This window comes from Spermophilus citellus (assembly GCF_964194105.1).
Source record: "Spermophilus citellus genome assembly, chromosome: 3".
Lineage (NCBI taxonomy): Eukaryota > Metazoa > Chordata > Mammalia > Rodentia > Sciuridae > Spermophilus > Spermophilus citellus.
The window spans coordinates 187,936,243-187,956,055 of NC_138184.1; the positions used below are offsets into that span (position 1 = coordinate 187,936,243).

The 19,813-nt window shown below is 37.2% G+C and overlaps 1 protein-coding gene across 10 annotated transcripts in view; it reads right to left on the reverse strand.

Moving 5' to 3' along the window:
* ST7 (suppression of tumorigenicity 7) overlaps window positions 1-19,813 on the reverse strand; it is a 279,293-nt gene that overhangs the window by 197,085 nt on the left and 62,395 nt on the right. Inside the window, exon 1 of one of the 10 annotated variants that reach the window (XM_081286863.1) lies at window positions 94-115. The exons of the other annotated variants lie outside the window; for them this stretch is intronic. Within the exon in view, the coding sequence (XP_081142989.1) occupies window positions 94-100 (7 nt within the window). The 5' untranslated portion in view covers window positions 101-115. Of the gene's footprint in view, window positions 1-93; window positions 116-19,813 lie in introns of those variants that run through there. 10 annotated transcript variants of the gene reach the window in all.

The window sequence follows — 19,813 nt, forward strand, 5'->3', positions numbered from 1 at the left end:
CTAAAAATAGAAGATGTTGCTTTCATTCATTTGAAATAGTCTAGTGGCAAAAGGAATCAATGTACAATTTCAGGAAACAAAGGCGAGACTTACTCTGCATCCCTGAATTATTGTTCCATTCTGACACTACACACAGCTGGTATTACGCAGACTCCAACTTCCTCAATAAGAGAGGCTGGAAAAAGACAATGTAACACTGAAAACAAACAAACTATAGTCAGGTGTGAGGCTGATGATTTCCCATCAGATGAAGACCCAAGGACTCAGGGATCTAGGGATTTCATATAAAAACAAGAAATAGGGGGGAAAGCACCAGCTCAGTCTGTCACTAGTGTAAAGCCTAAAAGAAACAAACAAAAAGTAAACTCAGAGGTATATCCCTCCTTACATGAAGATAACTCTGTTCATCCCAATTAAAAATCAAGAAAAGTTTATCAAATTCTTCTGGAAAAAAAATGCCATTTAATCCATCTAAACTGAGGCTAAACAATGCAAAGCAAGCTACAATATCTATATCAAAGTACCATAAATCTTTTAAAAATAATATTCATGTTTTAAGATAATCTAACAAAAATATGAACATATAAACAAGGAAGCAGCTATTTATTTTTTTTTCTTTTTTTTTTATTGGATGTTCACAACATTACAAAGCTCATGACAAATCATATTTCATAGATTAGAATCAATTGGGTTATGAACTCCCATTTTTACCCCAAATACAGATTGCAGAATCACATCGGCTACACATCACATTTTTACATACTGCCATATTAGTGACTGTTGTATTCTGCTACCTTTACTATCCTCTAATATCCCCCCTCCCCTTCCCTCCCATCTTCTCTCTCTACCCCATCTATTGAAATTCATTTCCCTCCATGTTTGTTATCCCATTCCCCTCGTAAACTCTTATATATAATTTTGTATAACAATGAGGGTCTCCCTCCATTTCCATGTGATTTCCCCTTTTTTTTTCTCCCTTTCCCTCCCGTCTCATGTCTCTGTTTAATGCTATTCTTTTCTTCCTGCTCAGCCTCACTGTTCTGCTCTTAGTTGCTCTCATTATATCAAAGAAGACATTTGGTATTTGTTTTTTAGGGATTGGCTAGCTTCACTAAGCATAATCTGCTCTAGTGCCATCCATTTCCCGGAAGCAGCTATTTATATTGAGAAAGATTCTCTTTAAATATCAAGTTTGAAATAAGTTACGATGATATCATTATAAAGGTATGAATTCTACTCACATTTTCAGACATTTTTCAGAATAAAGAGAATACTGACGTTGTGTTTAATTAAGACACTCTGAGAGTTGAAATTTAGTTGTTAAATGATGTAAAGGATAAAACCTAGACCCACGGATACCCTCCCCTGAACACATCATAGACTTTCATATAGCAAATGAATCAATAGACAACTTAGTTAAATATTAATTCTGGAGGTTACTAACCTAAGTAAACTCAAGTCCTAGAAAAAACACAGTGCAATGAAAGGATAAGGCAGTAATGTAAATGACAAATATAATAATTATAAGATTAAGAGTGATTAAGAATTCATTGACCCTTTTCTAGGTAAGCAACATTTTAAGGCATTTAAAACTCAAAGTAGAGCCATACATAGTACTATTTGTATTTTCACCTGAGAAAGGAAAAAAAAAGTACTAGTTAATTAATCTACCCATGATTGCATAGCTAGAAGAATAAGGATTCCAGATCAGAAAATCTGACTCTGGCCTTATCTGACTCTAGATCTTATAACCCAGAACCCACGCTCCCTCCATTATAAAGCACAACAGGATATTTTTTACATGCAGAGGGGGTTTTCTTTTATTTTGTTTGTTTTGGTAAGAGGCAGTGAATGGGAGGAAAGGTGTTAGAGGGGGAATGATATTGGAAAAAAATTTTGAGAGTAATTGTTCTGTTTAAAAGAGGTGTTTATGATGGCAATTATAGAATGGAGTTTAAAAAAAAAAACAGGCTGAGAACTGCATTGGGAAAACCAGGAAAGTTTGTTAATAACTAGTACTGAGATGACCAGCAAAGAGTAAAAGAATGGTTAAGATATGAATAGCTGAAAACAGGGCAGATCTAAATAGAAGACCTGGCATGAGAAAAGGCACTCAGGAAAAAGCAGACCATTCTGTTTGGCTGCAGTATACATACAGAGTAGTAGTGGGAGTTAAGGAGGGATGGGAAAGCTGGGACCATATGGTGGCTGGCCTTGAACACCCAGATGAAGAGTTTATATTTAGTTCAAAAGGCCATGAAGCCTCAGAGTGTTCTAAACAGGTGTTGGGCATTGAGGAACATGATCTGCAAGCTAACTGACACAAAAGAATATATATGGAATTACACAATTCCATATATATTAAGGCCATGACAAAACCAACTTTAAACTAATTTAAAATTAATGGCTGCCTGGTGGGGAGGGAAACTGTTTGGAAAGGGTACAAGGGAACTTTCTGAACTGACAGAAATGTTCTATATCTTTCTTTGAGTTGCGCTCTCAAAATTCTGTATCAAAACTGTATGTCAGTTATATATCAAGAAAGAAAGAAAGCCAGCTAGCTCACCTTATGGAATAGACCTGGGTATGAAGGCAGGATAGCTACAGAAAAAAGCTAAGGTGACTATCACAGAAACTCAGAATGATAATACCTGAAGAAACAAGAGGACTGATGATATATAAATATATATGTGCAATATTGATTATTCAAATCAATATTGATATAGAGTATATTTGCATGAATTGTAATTTCATTTACCATGTCCCCTTAGAATGGAAGATGCCGGATGGCAGGAACCAAACTTAATATTTTGCATTTAAACCAATTTTTTCCTTTCCCATTTGTATGTCTTTGATGCTACTGTTCCTATACTAACTTATATTCTAGTTTATATCAAATTCACACAGTATGTTGATGATACTACTATGTAAGGTGTTTCTGCTATGGAAAACTGTAAGAATCATTAAATTTCCAGTTTCTTATCATGGGTCATTAAGGGCTTAACACTGTGCCTTTTTCACTTAATCATTACAGTGCTCCCATGAGGTTAACAATTACCCCCATTTTACAAAAGCATAAACTGAAACTAAGAGATAACATGCTCAAGACAATATAATAAAATTAGGCCCCCTCATCTGCCTGACTCAAAACCCAGCTACTTAAACACTGTGCTATATATTTATGCTAAAAATAACTTGCAAAGTAGGCCTGGGACTAAATCAGAAAAGGGTGAGAAAGCACAAATGAACTCATAACCCATTAAGTATATTTATCCCTGTAGCTTTCAAAACACTACATTAAATAACCAGGGTTATTTATTATAGGATTATCATTTTCAAGCATCTAATACAAGAGTGGATGGCTTTGATATTAGTATCTTTTAAGCATTGATAAATATGCTTAAAGATTTATATTTATAGTACATATACATAAAATGCAACATTAAATCATTAAATCTAGTAATTCGGGCTTCATGAAGTTTGAGAACTTAGAAAATTATTACAAGTAAAGTCAAATAATTAGAAAAGATTCTTTAAAAGATGAATTCAAGTTCTATCTAATTTTTAAAGGTGACAAATGTCATCTCAAATCCATTTTAAAAAAGAGATTGGACTTCAAATATCTTGAAATCATGAGGATCCATGGATTTGTCAGATTCTTAAAAGAGTTGGTAATCCAAGGGCTGCGGGTATAGCTCAGTTGGTAGAGTGTTTGCCTCGAATGCACAAGGCCCTGGGTTCAATACCCAGCACCACCCAAAAAAGTAGAGTTGGTAACCCAAGAGTTTAAGAAGAGGAGAAATCCTGTGAAACCTACCAAATTCAGATTTCTCTGATTAAAGAAATGTGAATATTTAGGCAAGAACTGGAGGGAAGTATACATAAAAAAATTAAAGTGGTTATCCTAAGATATAACAAAAAAGAGGAAGACTCTAGATAGGGCAGATGGGACAAACTCTAGATAGGGCAGAGGGGGGAAGGGAGGGGGCATGGGGCAATTAAAGATGGTGGAATGTGATGATCATTACTATACAAAGTACATGTATGAAGACACAAATTAGTGTGAATATACTATGTATACAACCAGATATGAAAAATTATGCTCTATAAATGTAATAAGAATTGTAATGCATTCTGCTGTCATATATGAATTTTAAAAAAATAATAAAAACTTAAAAAAAAGAGGAAGAAAGAAAGAATCCATCCTGTTGAAAGAACAAATGTTTCAGGGTCTTACAAGCAACATTTACATGATATTCTACTTTGATTAAATATTCTTTTATCAATCTAAAACAAATTAGCTATTCTATAATTTCATAACTGCTTTTACCATTGCTAAAAGAAACTAAAACCTAAATAAAAGAACAAACATACCATATCCGTGAATTGGAAGACTCGGATAATGATAAAATGTCAAGTCTCCCCCAAATATATTGCCATGTACGTTAAATACACTTTTAATCAAAATCCCAGCAGGACTTTCTTTATAATCAAGAAAATTAGAAAGTTTATAAGGCTATGAAAGCATAAAGTATGGCCAAAAGTATATTCAAAGAGAACAGATTTGTAAGGCTTACACAACTTGATTTCAAAAGTGATCATACAACTATAGCAATTAAGATTATGGTATCAGCCTAAACATATGGATCTCTGGAATAAAATGGAAAGATAAAAAATATAGGATCAATTAATTTTCTTATAAAGTTGCCAATTCAATAAGGAAAGGACAGTCTTCTCAAAAAACGGTGCTAAAACAAGCAAATAGGGGGGCTGGAAGATGGCGGCGAAGGGAGTGCATCACCCCAGTGCACCAAGTCACTGTGCAGGAGAAAGACGAGGTGAAACAGCTGAAGGCTATCTTGTTGGGAATTTCCAGTGAAATTGAGGTGCTCCAGAATCTAGTGGATGAATTTCTATCGCGCGAGGTTCGGCTGCGGGGGCTCGGACGCGGGCGATTTCTCCGCACAGAGGGTCGCACCCCGCAGCTGGAGTCTGCGGTGCGCGCTGGGAAGCGGCGAGGTGCCGGAGCGGGGGTACAGCGATGCGGATTCTGGGGGCTCCTGCCAGTGGTGCAATGGCCGTGCTTAGTGCTGAGTTCCGGCTTTGAGACAGAGGAGAGAAGCGGTTCAGTTCGGTTCTTGACACCGGTTGGACCACGGAGGAGGACAGCAGCCGCCATCTTGGAGAGCTGATGTAATCATCCCTGTTTTCTACTTAGCTCATTCAGCTACAGAACAGGTGATTTCAGGCTGGTATTTGCCTGCGTCTCGCAGACAGATCGCTCAGGCTCGGGGCTGGAGAACCAGTGGAGAATACTCCCAGGGGCTCGCTCCTGGCAAGACGTGCGCCGGGCTCTGAGCGGCCGGATTCTGGTTCCAGGGGCTGCTTTGGCCCAGGGCTGGGGAACCTGCGGAGACTGCGTGTTGAGGCCAGCTCCAAGTGGAGCATGTGCTGAGCTCGGGGCGGCTGTGTTCTGACTCCCGGAACAGTTTTGGCCCGGGGCTGGGGAGCCCGCGGGGACTGCGTCTTTGAGCCTGCTCCCAGCGGAGCATGCACCCAGCTCTGAGAGCTTGGAGCGGGCAGGCTCTGGCTCCCGGAGTTGCTCTGGCCTGGGGCAGGGGAACCCGCGGGGGTCGCTCCTTGGAGCCTGCTCCTAGCGGAGCGTGAGCCGGGATCGGAGAGGCCGGGTTCTGGCTCCTGAAGCTGCTTTGGCCAAGGGTTGGGGAACCTGCAGTGACTGCTTCTCGGTCCGGGTCCTGCTGGGTGCTGTGGGGGCCAGGGGGGCAGAGTGGAGCTGCCGCCTGCGCCCAGAGCAGGCCAAGTGACCCGCCGGCGTGGTATCATGACACCCCAACTGCAGCTGGGGCCGAAGAGAGTAGCCGCCCACGCCTAGAACAGGACCAGCGACCCGATGTAGTGGTAGCCAAGTCACCCCATTTGGAGTAGGGGCTGTGCAGAGCTGCCGTCTGAGCCTGCAAGGTAGGCAGACCTGCGATCCACTGGCAGGACAGGCCCGGTAGCCTGCCAGCGTGGTGGACACGTAGCACCGAGGCAGTCACGTCACACTGGTTGGAGTGGGGGTGGAGCAGAGCCGCCGCCCGTGTCCGGAAAAGGCCCAGCGACCCATTGGAGAGGCAGTCAGGTACCCCCATTGGGAGTGGGGGCTAAGCAGAACTGCCGCCCGAGCCCACAAGGTAGGCAGACCTGCGACCCACCGGCGGAACAGGCCTAGAGGCCTGCCAGCGTGGTAGACATGTCACACCAATTGGAGTAGGGGCCGAGCAGAGCCGCCGCCCACATCCGGATCAGGACCCACGAACCAAGGGCGTGGTAGTCACGTCACCACAATTGGAGTGCGGGCAGAGCAGAGCCGCCACCCGCGTCCTCAGGGTGGGCAGACCTGCGACCGACCAGAGTGGTAGACAGATCACCCTAATTAGAGGAGGAGCACAGCCACTACCCGCCCTGCAAGGGAGATTTTCCAACTATACAAGAGCAGTATAAATAAATAGGGGGAAAATTTCAAAAACACAACAGTTTCACCAAGCAGAAAGAAACGCGAGCAGTATGAAAAGACAAGGAAAGAAAGGACCACAAGCAATGCAGGTCAACTCAACTTTAGAAGAGGTAATAGCTGCAACAGATGGAATGTCAGAAAAAGAGTTCAGGATATACATGCTTCAGATGATCTGGAGTCTCAAGGAAGACATGAGACAGCAAAATCAGACAATGAAAGATCACTTTGACAAGGAACTACAGAAACAAATCCAGGAAGTAAAAGATCAATTACACAGGGAGATAGAGGTAATAAAAAACAAACAAATAGAAATCCTAGAAATGCAGAAAGCAATAAACCAACTTAAAAACTCAATTGAGAATACTACCAGCAGAGTAGAACACTTAGAAGATAGAACATCAGACAATGAAGACAAAGTATTTCAACTTGAAAAGAACATAGACAGCTCAGCAAGACTGCTAAGAAACCATGAGCAGAACATCCAAGAAATATGGGATAACATTAAAAGACCAAACTTAAGAGTCATTGGGATACAGGAAGGCACAGAGCTCCAAACCAAAGGAATAAACAATCTATTCAATGAAATAATACGAGAAAACTTCCCAGACTTGAAGAATGAGACAGAATCCCAAATCCTAGAAGCCTATAGGACGCCGAATGTGCAAAATCATAAGAGATCCACACCTAGACACATTATAATGAAGATGCCCAACATACAGAATAAGGAAAGAATTTTAAAAGCTACAAGAAAAAGGAAGCAGATTACATTTAGGGGTAAACCAATCAGGATAACAGCTGATCTCTCAACACAGACTCTGAAAGCTAGAAGATACTGGAATAACATATTTCAAACACTGAAAGAAAATGGGTTCCAACCAAGAATTGTGTATCCGGTGAAATTAAGCTTCAGGATGGAAGATGAAATTAAAACCTTCCACGATAAACAAAAGTTAAAAGAATTCGCAGCTAGAAAACCATCTCTTCAAAAAATCCTTGGCAAAACATTACGGGAAGAGGAAATGGAAAATAACAATGAAAACCAACAGTGGGAGGTAGGACAGTAAAGGGGGGAAAGTAATCAAAGAGGAAAACAAATCAGGTTTACTAACATTAATAAACAAATATGGCTGGAAGAACAAACCATATCTCAATAATAACCCTAAATGTTAATGGCTTAAACTCACCAATTAAGAGACACAGGCTAGTTGAATGGATCACAAAACAAGACCCAACAATATGCTGCCTACAGGAGACACATTTGATAGGAAAAGATATACATAGACTGAAGGTGAAAGGTTGGGAAAAATCATACCACTCATATGGACTGCGGAAACAAGCAGGAGTGTCCATACTCATATCTAATAAAATAGATTTCAAGCCAAAGTTAATCAAAAGGGATAAAGAGGGACACTACATACTGCTCAAGGGAACCATACACCAACAAGACATAACAATCATAAATATATATGCCCCAAACAATGGTGCAGCTATGTTCGTCAAGCAAACTCTTCTCAAGTTCAAGAGTCTAATAGACCACCATACAATAATCATGGGAGACTTCAACACACCTCTCTCACCACTGGACAGATCTTCCAAACAAAAGTTAAATAAGGAAACTATAGAACTCAATAACACAATTAACAACCTAGACTTAATTGACATATATAGAATATACAACCCAACATCAAGCAGTTACACTTTTTTCTCAGCAGCACATGGATCCTTCTCAAAAATAGATCATATATTATGTCATAGGGCAACTCTTAGACAATATAAAGGAGTAGAGATAATACCATGCATCCTATCTGATCATAATGGAATGAAACTGAAAATCAACGGTAAAAGAAGGAAGGAAAAATCATGCATCACTTGGAGAATGAACAATAGGTTACTGAATGATCAATGGGTTTTAGAAGACATCAAGGAGGAAATTAAAAACTTCTTAGAGTTAAATGAAAACACAGACACAACATATCGGAATCTATGGGACACATTGAAAGCAGTTCTAAGAGGAAAATTCATTGCTTGGAGTTCATTCCTTAAAAAAAGAAAAAAACCAACAAATAAATGATCTCATACTTCATCTCAAAATCCTAGAAAAAGAAGAGCAAAACAACAGCAAAAGAAGTAGAAGGCAAGAAATAATTAAAATCAGAGCTGAAATTAATGAAATTGAAACAAAAGAAACAATTGAAAAAATTGACAAAACTAAAAGTTGGTTCGTTGAAAAAATAAATAAAATCGACAGACCCTTAGCCATGCTAACGAAGAGAAGAAGAGAGAGAACTCAAATTACTAGCATACGGGATGAAAAAGGCAATATCACAACAGACACTTCAGAAATACAGAAGATAATCAGAAATTATTTTGAAGCCTTATACTCCAATAAAATAGAAGATAGTGAAGGCATAGATAAATTTCTTAAGTCATATGATCTGCCCAGATTGAGTCAGGAGGATATAGACAACCTAAACAGACCAATAACAATAGAGGAAATAGAAGAAACCATCAAAAGACTACCAACTAAGAAAAGCCCATGACCGGATGGGTATACAGCAGAGTTTTACAAAACTTTTAAAGAGGAACTAACACCAATACTTTTCAAGTTATTTCAGGAAATAGAAAAAGAGGGAGAACTTCCAAATACATTCTACGAGGCCAACATCACCCTGATGCCTAAACCAGACAAAGACACTTCAAAAAAAGAAAACTACAGACCAATATCTCTAATGAACCTAGATGCAAAAATCCTCAATAAAATTCTGGCGAATCGGATACAAAATCATATCAAAAAAATTATGCACCATGATCAAGTAGGATTCATCCCTGGGGATGCAAGGCTGGTTCAATATACGGAAATCAATAAATGTTATTCACCACATCAATAGACTTAAAAATAAGAACCATATGATCATCTCGATAGATGCAGAAAAGGCATTCGACAAAGTACAGCATCCCTTTATGTTCAAAACTCTAGAAAAATTAGGGATAACAGGATCATACCTCAACATTGTAAAAGCAATCTATGATAAGCCACAGGCCAGCATCATTCTGAATGGAGAAAAATTGAAGGCATTCCCTCTAAGATCTGATACAAGACAGGGATGCCCTCTCTCACTACTTCTGTTCATCATAGTCCTTGAAACACTGGCCAGAGCAATTAGACAGACAAAATAAATTAAAGGCATAAAAATAGGAAAAGAAGAACTTAAATTATCACTATTTGCAGATGACATGATTCTATACCTAGCAGACCCAAAAGGGTCTACAAAGAAACTATTAGAGCTAATAAATGAATTTAGCAAAGTGGCAGGATATAAAATCAACACGCATAAATCAAATGCATTCCTGTATATCAGCGACAAATCCTCTGAAACGGAAATGAGGACAACTACTCCATTCACAATATCCCCCCCAAAAAATAAAATACTTGGGAATCAACCTAACAAAAGAGGTGAAAGACCTATACAATGAAAACTAAAGAGAGATATAGAAGAAGACCTTAGAAGATGGAAAAATATACCCTGTTCATGGATAGGCAGAACTAACATCATCAAAATGGCGATATTACCAAAAGTTCTCTATAAGTTCAATGCAATGCCAATCAAAATCCCAACAGCATTTCTTATAGAAATAGATAAAACAATCATGAAATTCATATGGAATAATAAAAGACCCAGAATAGCAAAAACAATGCTAAGCAGGAAGTGTGAATCAGGTGGTATAGCGATACCAGAGTTCAAACTATACTACAGAGCAATAGTAACAAAAACAGCATGGTACTGGTACCAAAACAGGTGGGTGGACCAATGGTACAGAATAGAGGACACAGTAACCAATCCACAAAACTACAACTATCTTATATTTGATAAAGGGACTAAAAGCATGCAATGGAGGAAGGATAGCATCTTCAACAAATGGTGCTGGGAAAACTGGAAATCCATTTGCATCAAAATGAAACTGAATCCCTTTCTCTCGCCATGCACAAAAGTTAACTCAAAATGGATCAAGGAGCTTGATATTAAATCAGAGACTCTGCGTCTGATAGAAGAAAAAGTTGGCTCCGATGTACATATTGTGGGGTCTGGCTCCAAATTCCTTAATAGGACACCCATAGCACAAGAGTTAATAGCAAGAATCAACAAATGGGACTTACTTAAACTAAAAAGTTTTTTCTCAGCAAAAGAAACAATAAGAGAGGTAAACAGGGATCCTACATCCTGGGAACAAATCTTTACTCCACACAATTCAGATAGAGCCCTAATATCCAGAGTATACAAAGAACTCAAAAAATTAGACAATAAGATAACAAATAACCCAATCAACAAATGGGCCAAGGACCTGAACAGACACTTCTCAGAGGAGGACATACAATCAATTAATAAGTACATGAAAAAATGCTCACCATCGCTAGCAGTCAGAGAAATGCAAATCAAAACCACCCTAAGATACCATCTCACTCCAGTAAGATTGGCAGCCATTATGAAGTCCAACAACAACAAGTGCTGGAGAGGATGCGGGGAAAAGGGTACACTTGTTCATTGTTGGTGGGACTGCAAATTGGTGCAGCCAATTTGGAAAGCAGTATGGAGATTTCTTGGAAAGCTGGGAATGGAACCACCATTTGACCCAGCTATTCCCCTTCTCGGTCTATTCCCTAAAGACCTAAAAAGAGCATGCTACAGGGACACTGCTACATCGATGTTCATAGCAGCACAATTCACGATAGCAAGATTGTGGAACCAACCTAGATGCCCTTCAATAGATGAATGGATAAAAAATGTGGCATTTATACACAATGGAGTATTACTCTGCATTAAAAAATGACAAAATCAGACGGAGAGTCTCTGATTTGATATCTAGCTCCTTTATCCACTTTGAGTTGACTTTTGTGCATGGCGAGAGGAGGGGATTCAGTTTCATTTTGTTGCATATGGATTTCCAGTTTTCCCAACACCATTTGTTGAAGATGCTATCCTTTCTCCATTGCATGTTTTTAGCTCCTTTATCAAGTATATATATATAAAATATACATACATTTGTAAGTTCAAATTTATAATTTTTAATACTAAAGTTAATCACTGAAAAATAAAAGTTCATGTATTGGCACTTCCAATATATCAAAAATAATTATTTATAATATGTCAATGTGTGTCTTTGTCTTTCAGATTTTTAGCAATTAAAAATAAAATTTAAATCAAACACCAAGAGAGAACAATGATCAGCAAACTAAGATCCATGGGCCAGTCTGCTCATCATTTGGTTTTTATATGGCCCTGATGCTAAGATTGCTGGTGTTTTGTTTTTTACATTTAAAATGATTAGAACAAATAAAAAAAGAAAAATAACATTTTGATATGTAAAAATTATATTAAATTCAAAATTTAGTGTCCATAGTTGTGTGTTATTGGAACACAACCACATTCATTTATCTTTGCCTACTTTTGTACTACAATAGTAGAGTTGAGTAACTGCAAAGAAAACAGTATACAAATCTAAATATGTTCTGGCCCTTTATAGTAAAAGTTTACAGATCTCTGATTTAGAGAATCTCAGCAGCATCTCTGAAGAACCAACTTCATGGAGCAAACTTTGGAAACTACTGTATTTTCCAAAGATGGTCACTATGATATTTTCCATATTACATGCTCTTCTGTAATGTGACCTTGCCACTCCCTCACCACAGGAAGGGATCTAATTCCCTTCCTTTGAATCTGGCTCATCTCAGTGATTTAGATAGCCTATAATATAATATGGTATAAGGGACTTCTGAGACTTCTAAGACGAGATCATAAGGAACTGTGCAGTTTCTATCTAGGACTCTTGGATAACTCCAGTCATAGGATATTTCCCCCAAGAACCTAGCACCATGCTTTCTAAAGGGTGAAGGATGAAAAAGCCAAAGATAGGCATTTCTTGCCTACAAGTCCATTGAGCACCAAGACAACAAACAGCCAGTCCCAATTGACAGCCAGGAGCCAGAGCTGCCCAGGACCTTCAGTTCAGATAAGCCTTTAAGATGACTCCCGTACCAGTAGAAATCTGACTAAACTGCATAAAAGACACTTTATGAGAACTATCTGCAATGCCTAGACAACCCAAAGAGCTATGAAAGATAATACATACTTGTTTTAAGCCCACTAAGTTTAGGGGCAGTTTGTTTTACAGTAAAAGATAACTGAATTACCAATATACTAAAACAAATTTAGAAAAGTTTCCGTCAAGAAATTCCAGATTTCAGAGGCAAGGCCTGGCTTCGACCATCCATTTGTATCTCCAAGCCAGTCCCCACCAAAAACCTCTCCCTAGAGGTAACCAGGGGTGAGGAAGTAGTACATACTCCTATAACTTCCAAATGGAGTCACTATAACTTCCAAATTTATATGCATTCCCATCATGCCTGCTATTACCCAAAATATGCCAAAAAAAAAAAAAAAAAAAAAAAAAAACATGAATCTTGTTCTAAAACCCTCATGAATAAAGAGAAAATAAGTTTTCTGATTCCTGGAATTACTTCAGGATTGCAAACAAACAATTCTCAGTTTTTGTGGTTATATATAAATTGATGATTAAAGAAACTCATTAGGGCTGGGGATGTGGCTCAAGCGGTAGCGCGCTCGCCTGGCATGCGTGCGGCCCAGGTTCGATCCTCAGAACCACATACAAACAAAGATGTTGTGTCTGCCGAGAACTAAAAAATAAATATTAAAAAAATTCTCTTTCTCTCTCTCTCTTAAAAAAAGTTTAAAGAAACTCATTACCATTATTTAAACTTTAAAAACAATAAGTGAACTTAGATCAGACATGGTCAAATTATCAATGTATGGCAAATATAATATATAGCAGCAAATTTGAACTTAGTAATAAAAGCCCATATTCTATTATTCTGTTTGTGTCACCTGCTCCTGTTCTAAAGAATGATAAGTTAAGAGTTTTTCACTGATATGTTTTAACTTACTAGTAATGTGTGATAAATTACTTAGCCTAGAAAATTTTATTAAATTCAGTATAACCCCCTACAAGCACATCATATATTCAATGATATTACCTTAATCCATAGCAGATTCAAATTTTAAAGAATGAGTTCTTGATAAGGGCAGTTACTCTGCTAAGTTCTAGAGTTACATCTTAAACTGGTGTAAATTTCCAGACAGGTGGCAGCTCTGAATCATTAACCCATTGGCACTACTGAGAACCATAATGTGAAACAAATTATGTTACATCTAAAGGGACATTTCTGGAGTACATAGATTCCTAATTTGTTCCTTAATTAAGTTTTTGTAAGTTTATTTAAATACTCATGTATGCAACTCTTAAACTGACATGAAAATATTTGTACTGTCAAGTATTTTAAGTGGAGAACATTCTAACTTTTAGTGACTTAAGCCATTTCTACAAGAGTGCTACAACCAATTAGTGATGCCTATCACAGGAGCAACCAAAAGTGAGAAATATTCTGGGCATTTGCCAATCCTGATCCATTTCATTCAGTTCTTTGCAGTGTCCCCCTTCAAAGATCTCCATGATGGAACTTTCAGTCTCCCCTTGTTTAGCCAATCTTTCCCACTATTAGATCGGACTCTCCTTTGATAAGCTCGTCCCTACCGCAGATGTCCTGGTTCCACAAGGCCAATTCCCCTAATGTCAAAAGTCCATTCAATGGATAAAGAAAATGTGGCATCTATACACAATGGAATATTATGCAGCACTAAGAAATGACAAAATCATAGAATTTGCAGGGAAATGGATGGCATTAGAGCAGATTATGCTAAGTGAAGCTAGCCAAGCCCTAAAAAACAAATGCCAAATGTCTGCTTTGATATAAAGAGAACAACTAAGAACAGAACAGGAAGGAAGAGCATGTGGAAAAGACTACAGTAAACAAAGACGAATGGGGGGAGAGAAACGGAGAGAGAAGGGAAAGCATATGGAAATGGTAGGAGACCTTCAAGGATACATAAAATTACAAGAGGCTATGAGGGGCAAGGGGGAAGGAAAAAAAAGGGAGAGAATTGAACAACAGCAGGGGAGAAAGAGAGGGAAGATGGGAGGGGAGGGGAGGGGAGGGGGGATAGTAGGGGTTAGGAAAGGTAGCAGAATACAACAGACACTAATATGGCATTATGTAAAATGTGAATATGTAACAGATGTGATTCTGCAATCTATATTTGGGGTGAAAATGGGAGTTCAAAACACAATTTGAGTCTAATGTATGAAAGATGATATATCATGAGTTATGTAATGCTTTAAATAATCAATAAAAAATTAAAAAAAAAAAAAAGTCCATTCAATAAGCCAGACTTTGAGCTTAGATGGTTAGGTGGCCAAATCCTGGTAATGTGTGATAGTCACAATTTGAATCCAAGCAACTGAGGGCCAAAGTCTCTGCACTAAGTCACTCCTTCTGGCATTTCTACAACATGCATTAAATTTGATCTGTGTTTTACAATTCAAATATACCTGAATGCATTACTAAATCAAATTAAAAGAGTAAAAATCTTACAAATCTCACACAGTAAATATGATTTTTAACTGAAAAAGTCTGCATATATTCTAATTAAAAACATACTAACCAAGTATGTTAATTAATGCTTTATATTCATTAGGGAAAATGAAGAGAAATCAATCAATACTCTTAAAAAGCAACAAATAAAAAATGATTGTATGGTTTGTACTCTAGGGTCCCATATAGTCTTGTATTAAAAGTTTAATATTTGAACATAATTTAGTGCATTTACCATTATTAATGCTTTAAAAGTATACATAATCAGTGACTTTTCTAGCTTAGAATCCATAACAACAATGAGTGCTATTCACATCCTGTGAAACTCCATAGGGATTCTATAGGGAATGCTTCCATATATGGTAATTTTCCCTGATAGACTCTCACAATTTATTCAGGATATGAATCTGGTCCACTGTGACAATGAAAACAGCAAACTACTGAAAACACATATATAATTTTTTCTGAACAAACTACAGACTAACAAATAAGGAGGTAAGCACTGAAGTGAAACTAAGAAACCACTGGATATTTTTATTATACTTTTTGTACAACTGAAATAAGAATATAAATATCCAGAGGAAAAAAATTATTCCTATCTTGGTTTTAAATATTCCCTAGAGTCTAAAAATTACAATGTCAACGATTAACAGACAAAAAAGTCAAAAAGGAAATTTCACATCAGAACTTATATTGACACAAAATATGAAAGAGTAAGACAAGTGAAAAATACTATATTGGCTTTAACTCCCACAGTTTCCTGTATGACCATGTCCCTACAAAAAATCCCTGTAATTCATAGTTATTTTTTCATATTTGTGACTTACAGCAGTCTGTGGTACTTTATTTACCCAAAGTCATACAATAATAATATCTTCCTTTTATATACAATCCTCTAAGTGTAGAGTTAGACAGCAGTTTTGGTGTACACACTCTTCTATTTTTTGCTTTAAATCGGTTTAAAACATCTAGAAATCCAATATAGCTAAAAATACTCACACAACATTAAAGTCATTAGAAAGGAAAATAGCTGGTATCTCTAAATTATCTACTTTCATATGACAAATTAGATAAAAAGGAAAACAAAATATAGTAGTAAAATGCCAAAAACATTAACATCAGAAACAGCCGATTCTGACATGATTTAATAAAAATTAGGTACTTATATTGAAAAATGGTCCAATTGTAAATAGTCATTTTTTCTTTTTGTTTTTAACCAGTTGTTTTTTGTTTTGTATTTTTTTGTTTTGTATTTTGTTTTGTATATTTTTTGTACATTGGGGATCCAACAAGGGCTCTTTGCCACTGAGCTATATCACCAGCCCTTTTAATTTTTTATTTTGAAGCAAGGTCTCACTAAACTGCCAAGGCCAGCCTTGAACTTGCATTCCTCCTGCATAACCTCCAAAATCTCCAGGATTACAGGTGTGGGGCATTACCACCTGGCCTGACTAGCCATTTTTGAATAACCATCATCACTATTCACATCAATTCATAGCCATTACACCCAAACAATAAATCCAAGTCTAATCTCACTTGTGACAAATTGTCAAGAAAGGTCCTGAAATGTACATAAAAGAGTATAACTCTTCAAGAGATGCCTGTTTAATTATAGTATCCTAGGGACCTAATATTGCTAAAGTATGTTCATTTGACTATCTCTCACACAATGGCTCAAAATTTGATACTCTACCTTGTTCTTGGCAACACAATATCATACTCAGTATTAAAACTGACAAGCTGTCAATTCCAACTTGAAGCACTTATCAGTAATGAAAATAAAATGCAAGAGTGAAATCTCTAGTGGCCATCACAGACAAATCACATGGGGCATGTCCCTCCAATCCTTCCCAGATTCTGACTACCTATCCCAAGTTATGTAGGGATCCAAAAGATGGCAAGGAAGACACACGAACCAGCCACATCAAACCTAAAGAGAACTGATCTCCTTACAAGCCCATCATTTTCCCATGTATGCTAATCTCCCCGGGTAGGTCTTTCACTAACTACCACTTTGCTTTTGCTTGGATGATTCTTCCCCTTTCTCTAGATGTTCTAGATGTTCTCTTTAGTCTATTACAACCATAACAAAATCTTGTGAAGAGGGATTAATGATGCAGTTTGCTCCAAGGACACCCTGTTTCTCCATAGGGAAGGGATTTCTCTCCTCACTGGTCTAATAAGGCAAGTGCTATGGAAGACACAAAAATGTGTTAGACCAGGGCACAAATAGAATCTTTCAATGGTACCCTTGAGAAATGACACAGTTAAACATGGTAAAGAAGGGAAAATGCGCCCAGTAAGTGTGAACTGAATAAAAGTTCATCATAAATATTAAAGTTTTTATTCTGTGGAGAATAACTAGCTTTATGAGGGAGGATGTAACCCAATGGCAGCATTACAAAACTAGTTTTCTTTGCTCCACAAAAATAAAAGATGAACATTTGTTTAAGAGGGAGATTATTTTTTTTTGAATTTTGAACAACTCAACTGATTGATTTAAAAAATATAAGCTATCATTAAAACAAAATGAGTATCCCAAATCTGTATTTTTTGTATTATTTATTTGGTACTGGGGATTGAACCCAGGGGTGCTCCACCACCAAGCTACATCCCAGCTCTTTCTGTTTTTATTTTGAGACAAGGTCTTGCTAAATTGCCTAGGTTAGCCTCAAACTTGAGATGTTCCTTCCTGCCTCATCCTCCCTAGTCACTGGGATTACAGGTATGTGCCACTATGCCCAGCTCCAAATCTGCCTTTTTAAAATGTTTTTTTTTTAGTTGTAGTTGGACACAATACCTTTATTTTATTAATTTATTTTTATTTGGTGCTGAGGATCAAACCTAGCACTTCACATGTGCTAGGCAACCCTAGCCCCACACATCTGCATTTTAATAATATTTTCCTCAATAAAACTTTAATGAATAGCTCCTCTTATACCTAAATTACTCGTACCTCAGAAACTAAAATTGCATTTCCTCAAAGCAGATAAACAGAAGATACATTACCCTCATTTTTACACATGGAAAATTTTAATAAAGAAAATGTTCAATGAAATAAAGCAAGATGGTGATAGAGTTAGAGAACACCTCAGAGTTACTACACTTTCCACTTTATAATGATTAGTCTACAATTACTACAGTTGACTTTCATTTCAAAATGAGGCCAAAATAGATTGTAGCCAATCTATAAAACTACAGGAGAATTAGATCCACTAAGTCAAAGAGATAAAACTGGTACTATTGGGGCTTGGACTGTGGCTCAGCGGTAGCACACTTGCCTGGCAAGTGTGAGGCACTGGATTCAATTCTCAGCACCACATATAAAAATAAATAAAATAAAGGTCTATCAACAACTAATTAAAAAAAAAAACCTGGTACTGTTAAAGGCAGCAACTAAAATGATGTTAGACATAAAAGAACCCTTAATTAATTCTGTTGCCAGATCTATATAAGTCTTTAACATTGATGAACTAAGATATATTCCTTTAAAAGTTTTATTTTTTTAGTTTTTAAAATTTTTGGTTGTGTTTTGGGTAGTCATTTAAGTCAAGCAACATTATTTCAGTGAGACACACATAATAATGTGATTTCTAAGCTACTGCAAATTTCTGACTTCAAAAATCTGAAACATAAAATCAACTTAATTAATCCAATATTTGAAAGTTAAAACATTTCCATCTCATAAGCAAAGAGCAAGGAGAAAAATAAAATTTAAAAGAGCCATTTATGACACGAAGCTATGTCATCAAAAGTCAAAATGGTGGTTACCTCTTGGCAAAGAAGGGAAGTAATATAGACCAGGAAAGGCCACAGGCACATTTCCTGGTAAAATGGAAAGGAGCTGGGTAGTGGATCTACAGGTGCGAACATGGGCACAAATGCACTGAGCAGCATGCACAATTAGACTCACCATGCATTTGCTCATAAACCATACCTCAATTTGAAGAGTAGAAGCATTCACTACAAGTAAAATGCTACAACCAGAAACGAAGGATAAAAATCACAAAATTTTTGGAAAAGTCAGAAAAAAATTAACGTTTCCAGAACCTCCCATAAATTACACACGGGTTGGATGGTTAAACAGGTATTTCTTATGATGGTTTAGGAAGAACACCATAAGTGGTTTGGGAGACCCCTTCTAAACTAACCAGAATTTCAAATGTGACTGTTTTTCTGCATATTCTAAATATAGATAGTTTCAAGCTTTTAAAATAACCTCCACAAGTTGGAAATCAAAAGCTTAGAAAGCTATGCCTCAAAACACAAAGAAAATCTACTTGTCTCAACTCTGAGCACTTGAACCCAAGTTAAGTCTAAAGAAAGAAGGCCATTTTCAACATTTATGTTCCTTAACAGAATGAATCTACCGACGTATGGGTTTCTAGAGACAAGTAAGCAATTTTTAAAAAAACCTAATACTCAGTAAAAGCAAAAAATGTCAAAAACCTGTGTGATAGTATTCTGTCCTCTGAATGGTATTCTGTTCTGTTTAGTAATGTGTGGTAGCTATGGACACCAAAAGCAGCCAGAAATTTTCAAATATACCATATAGAGTATAGATGCTATTGTCAAAAGATCAAGTTTGATGATCAAGAAAGGCTGTGTATCTGCTTGGTAAAACAGGCCAGACAGTCCAAGAACCCAAAGACTCCCACACTGAGTTTCAACTTCCATTTTCAGCTAAAATAATTAATATTAAAATAACAGGACTAATTTTCCTTTAGTATTCAGAATAGATATTTCTGTCCATATCTAGAGTCGTACTTAAGTAAAATTCCACAACTGAAATG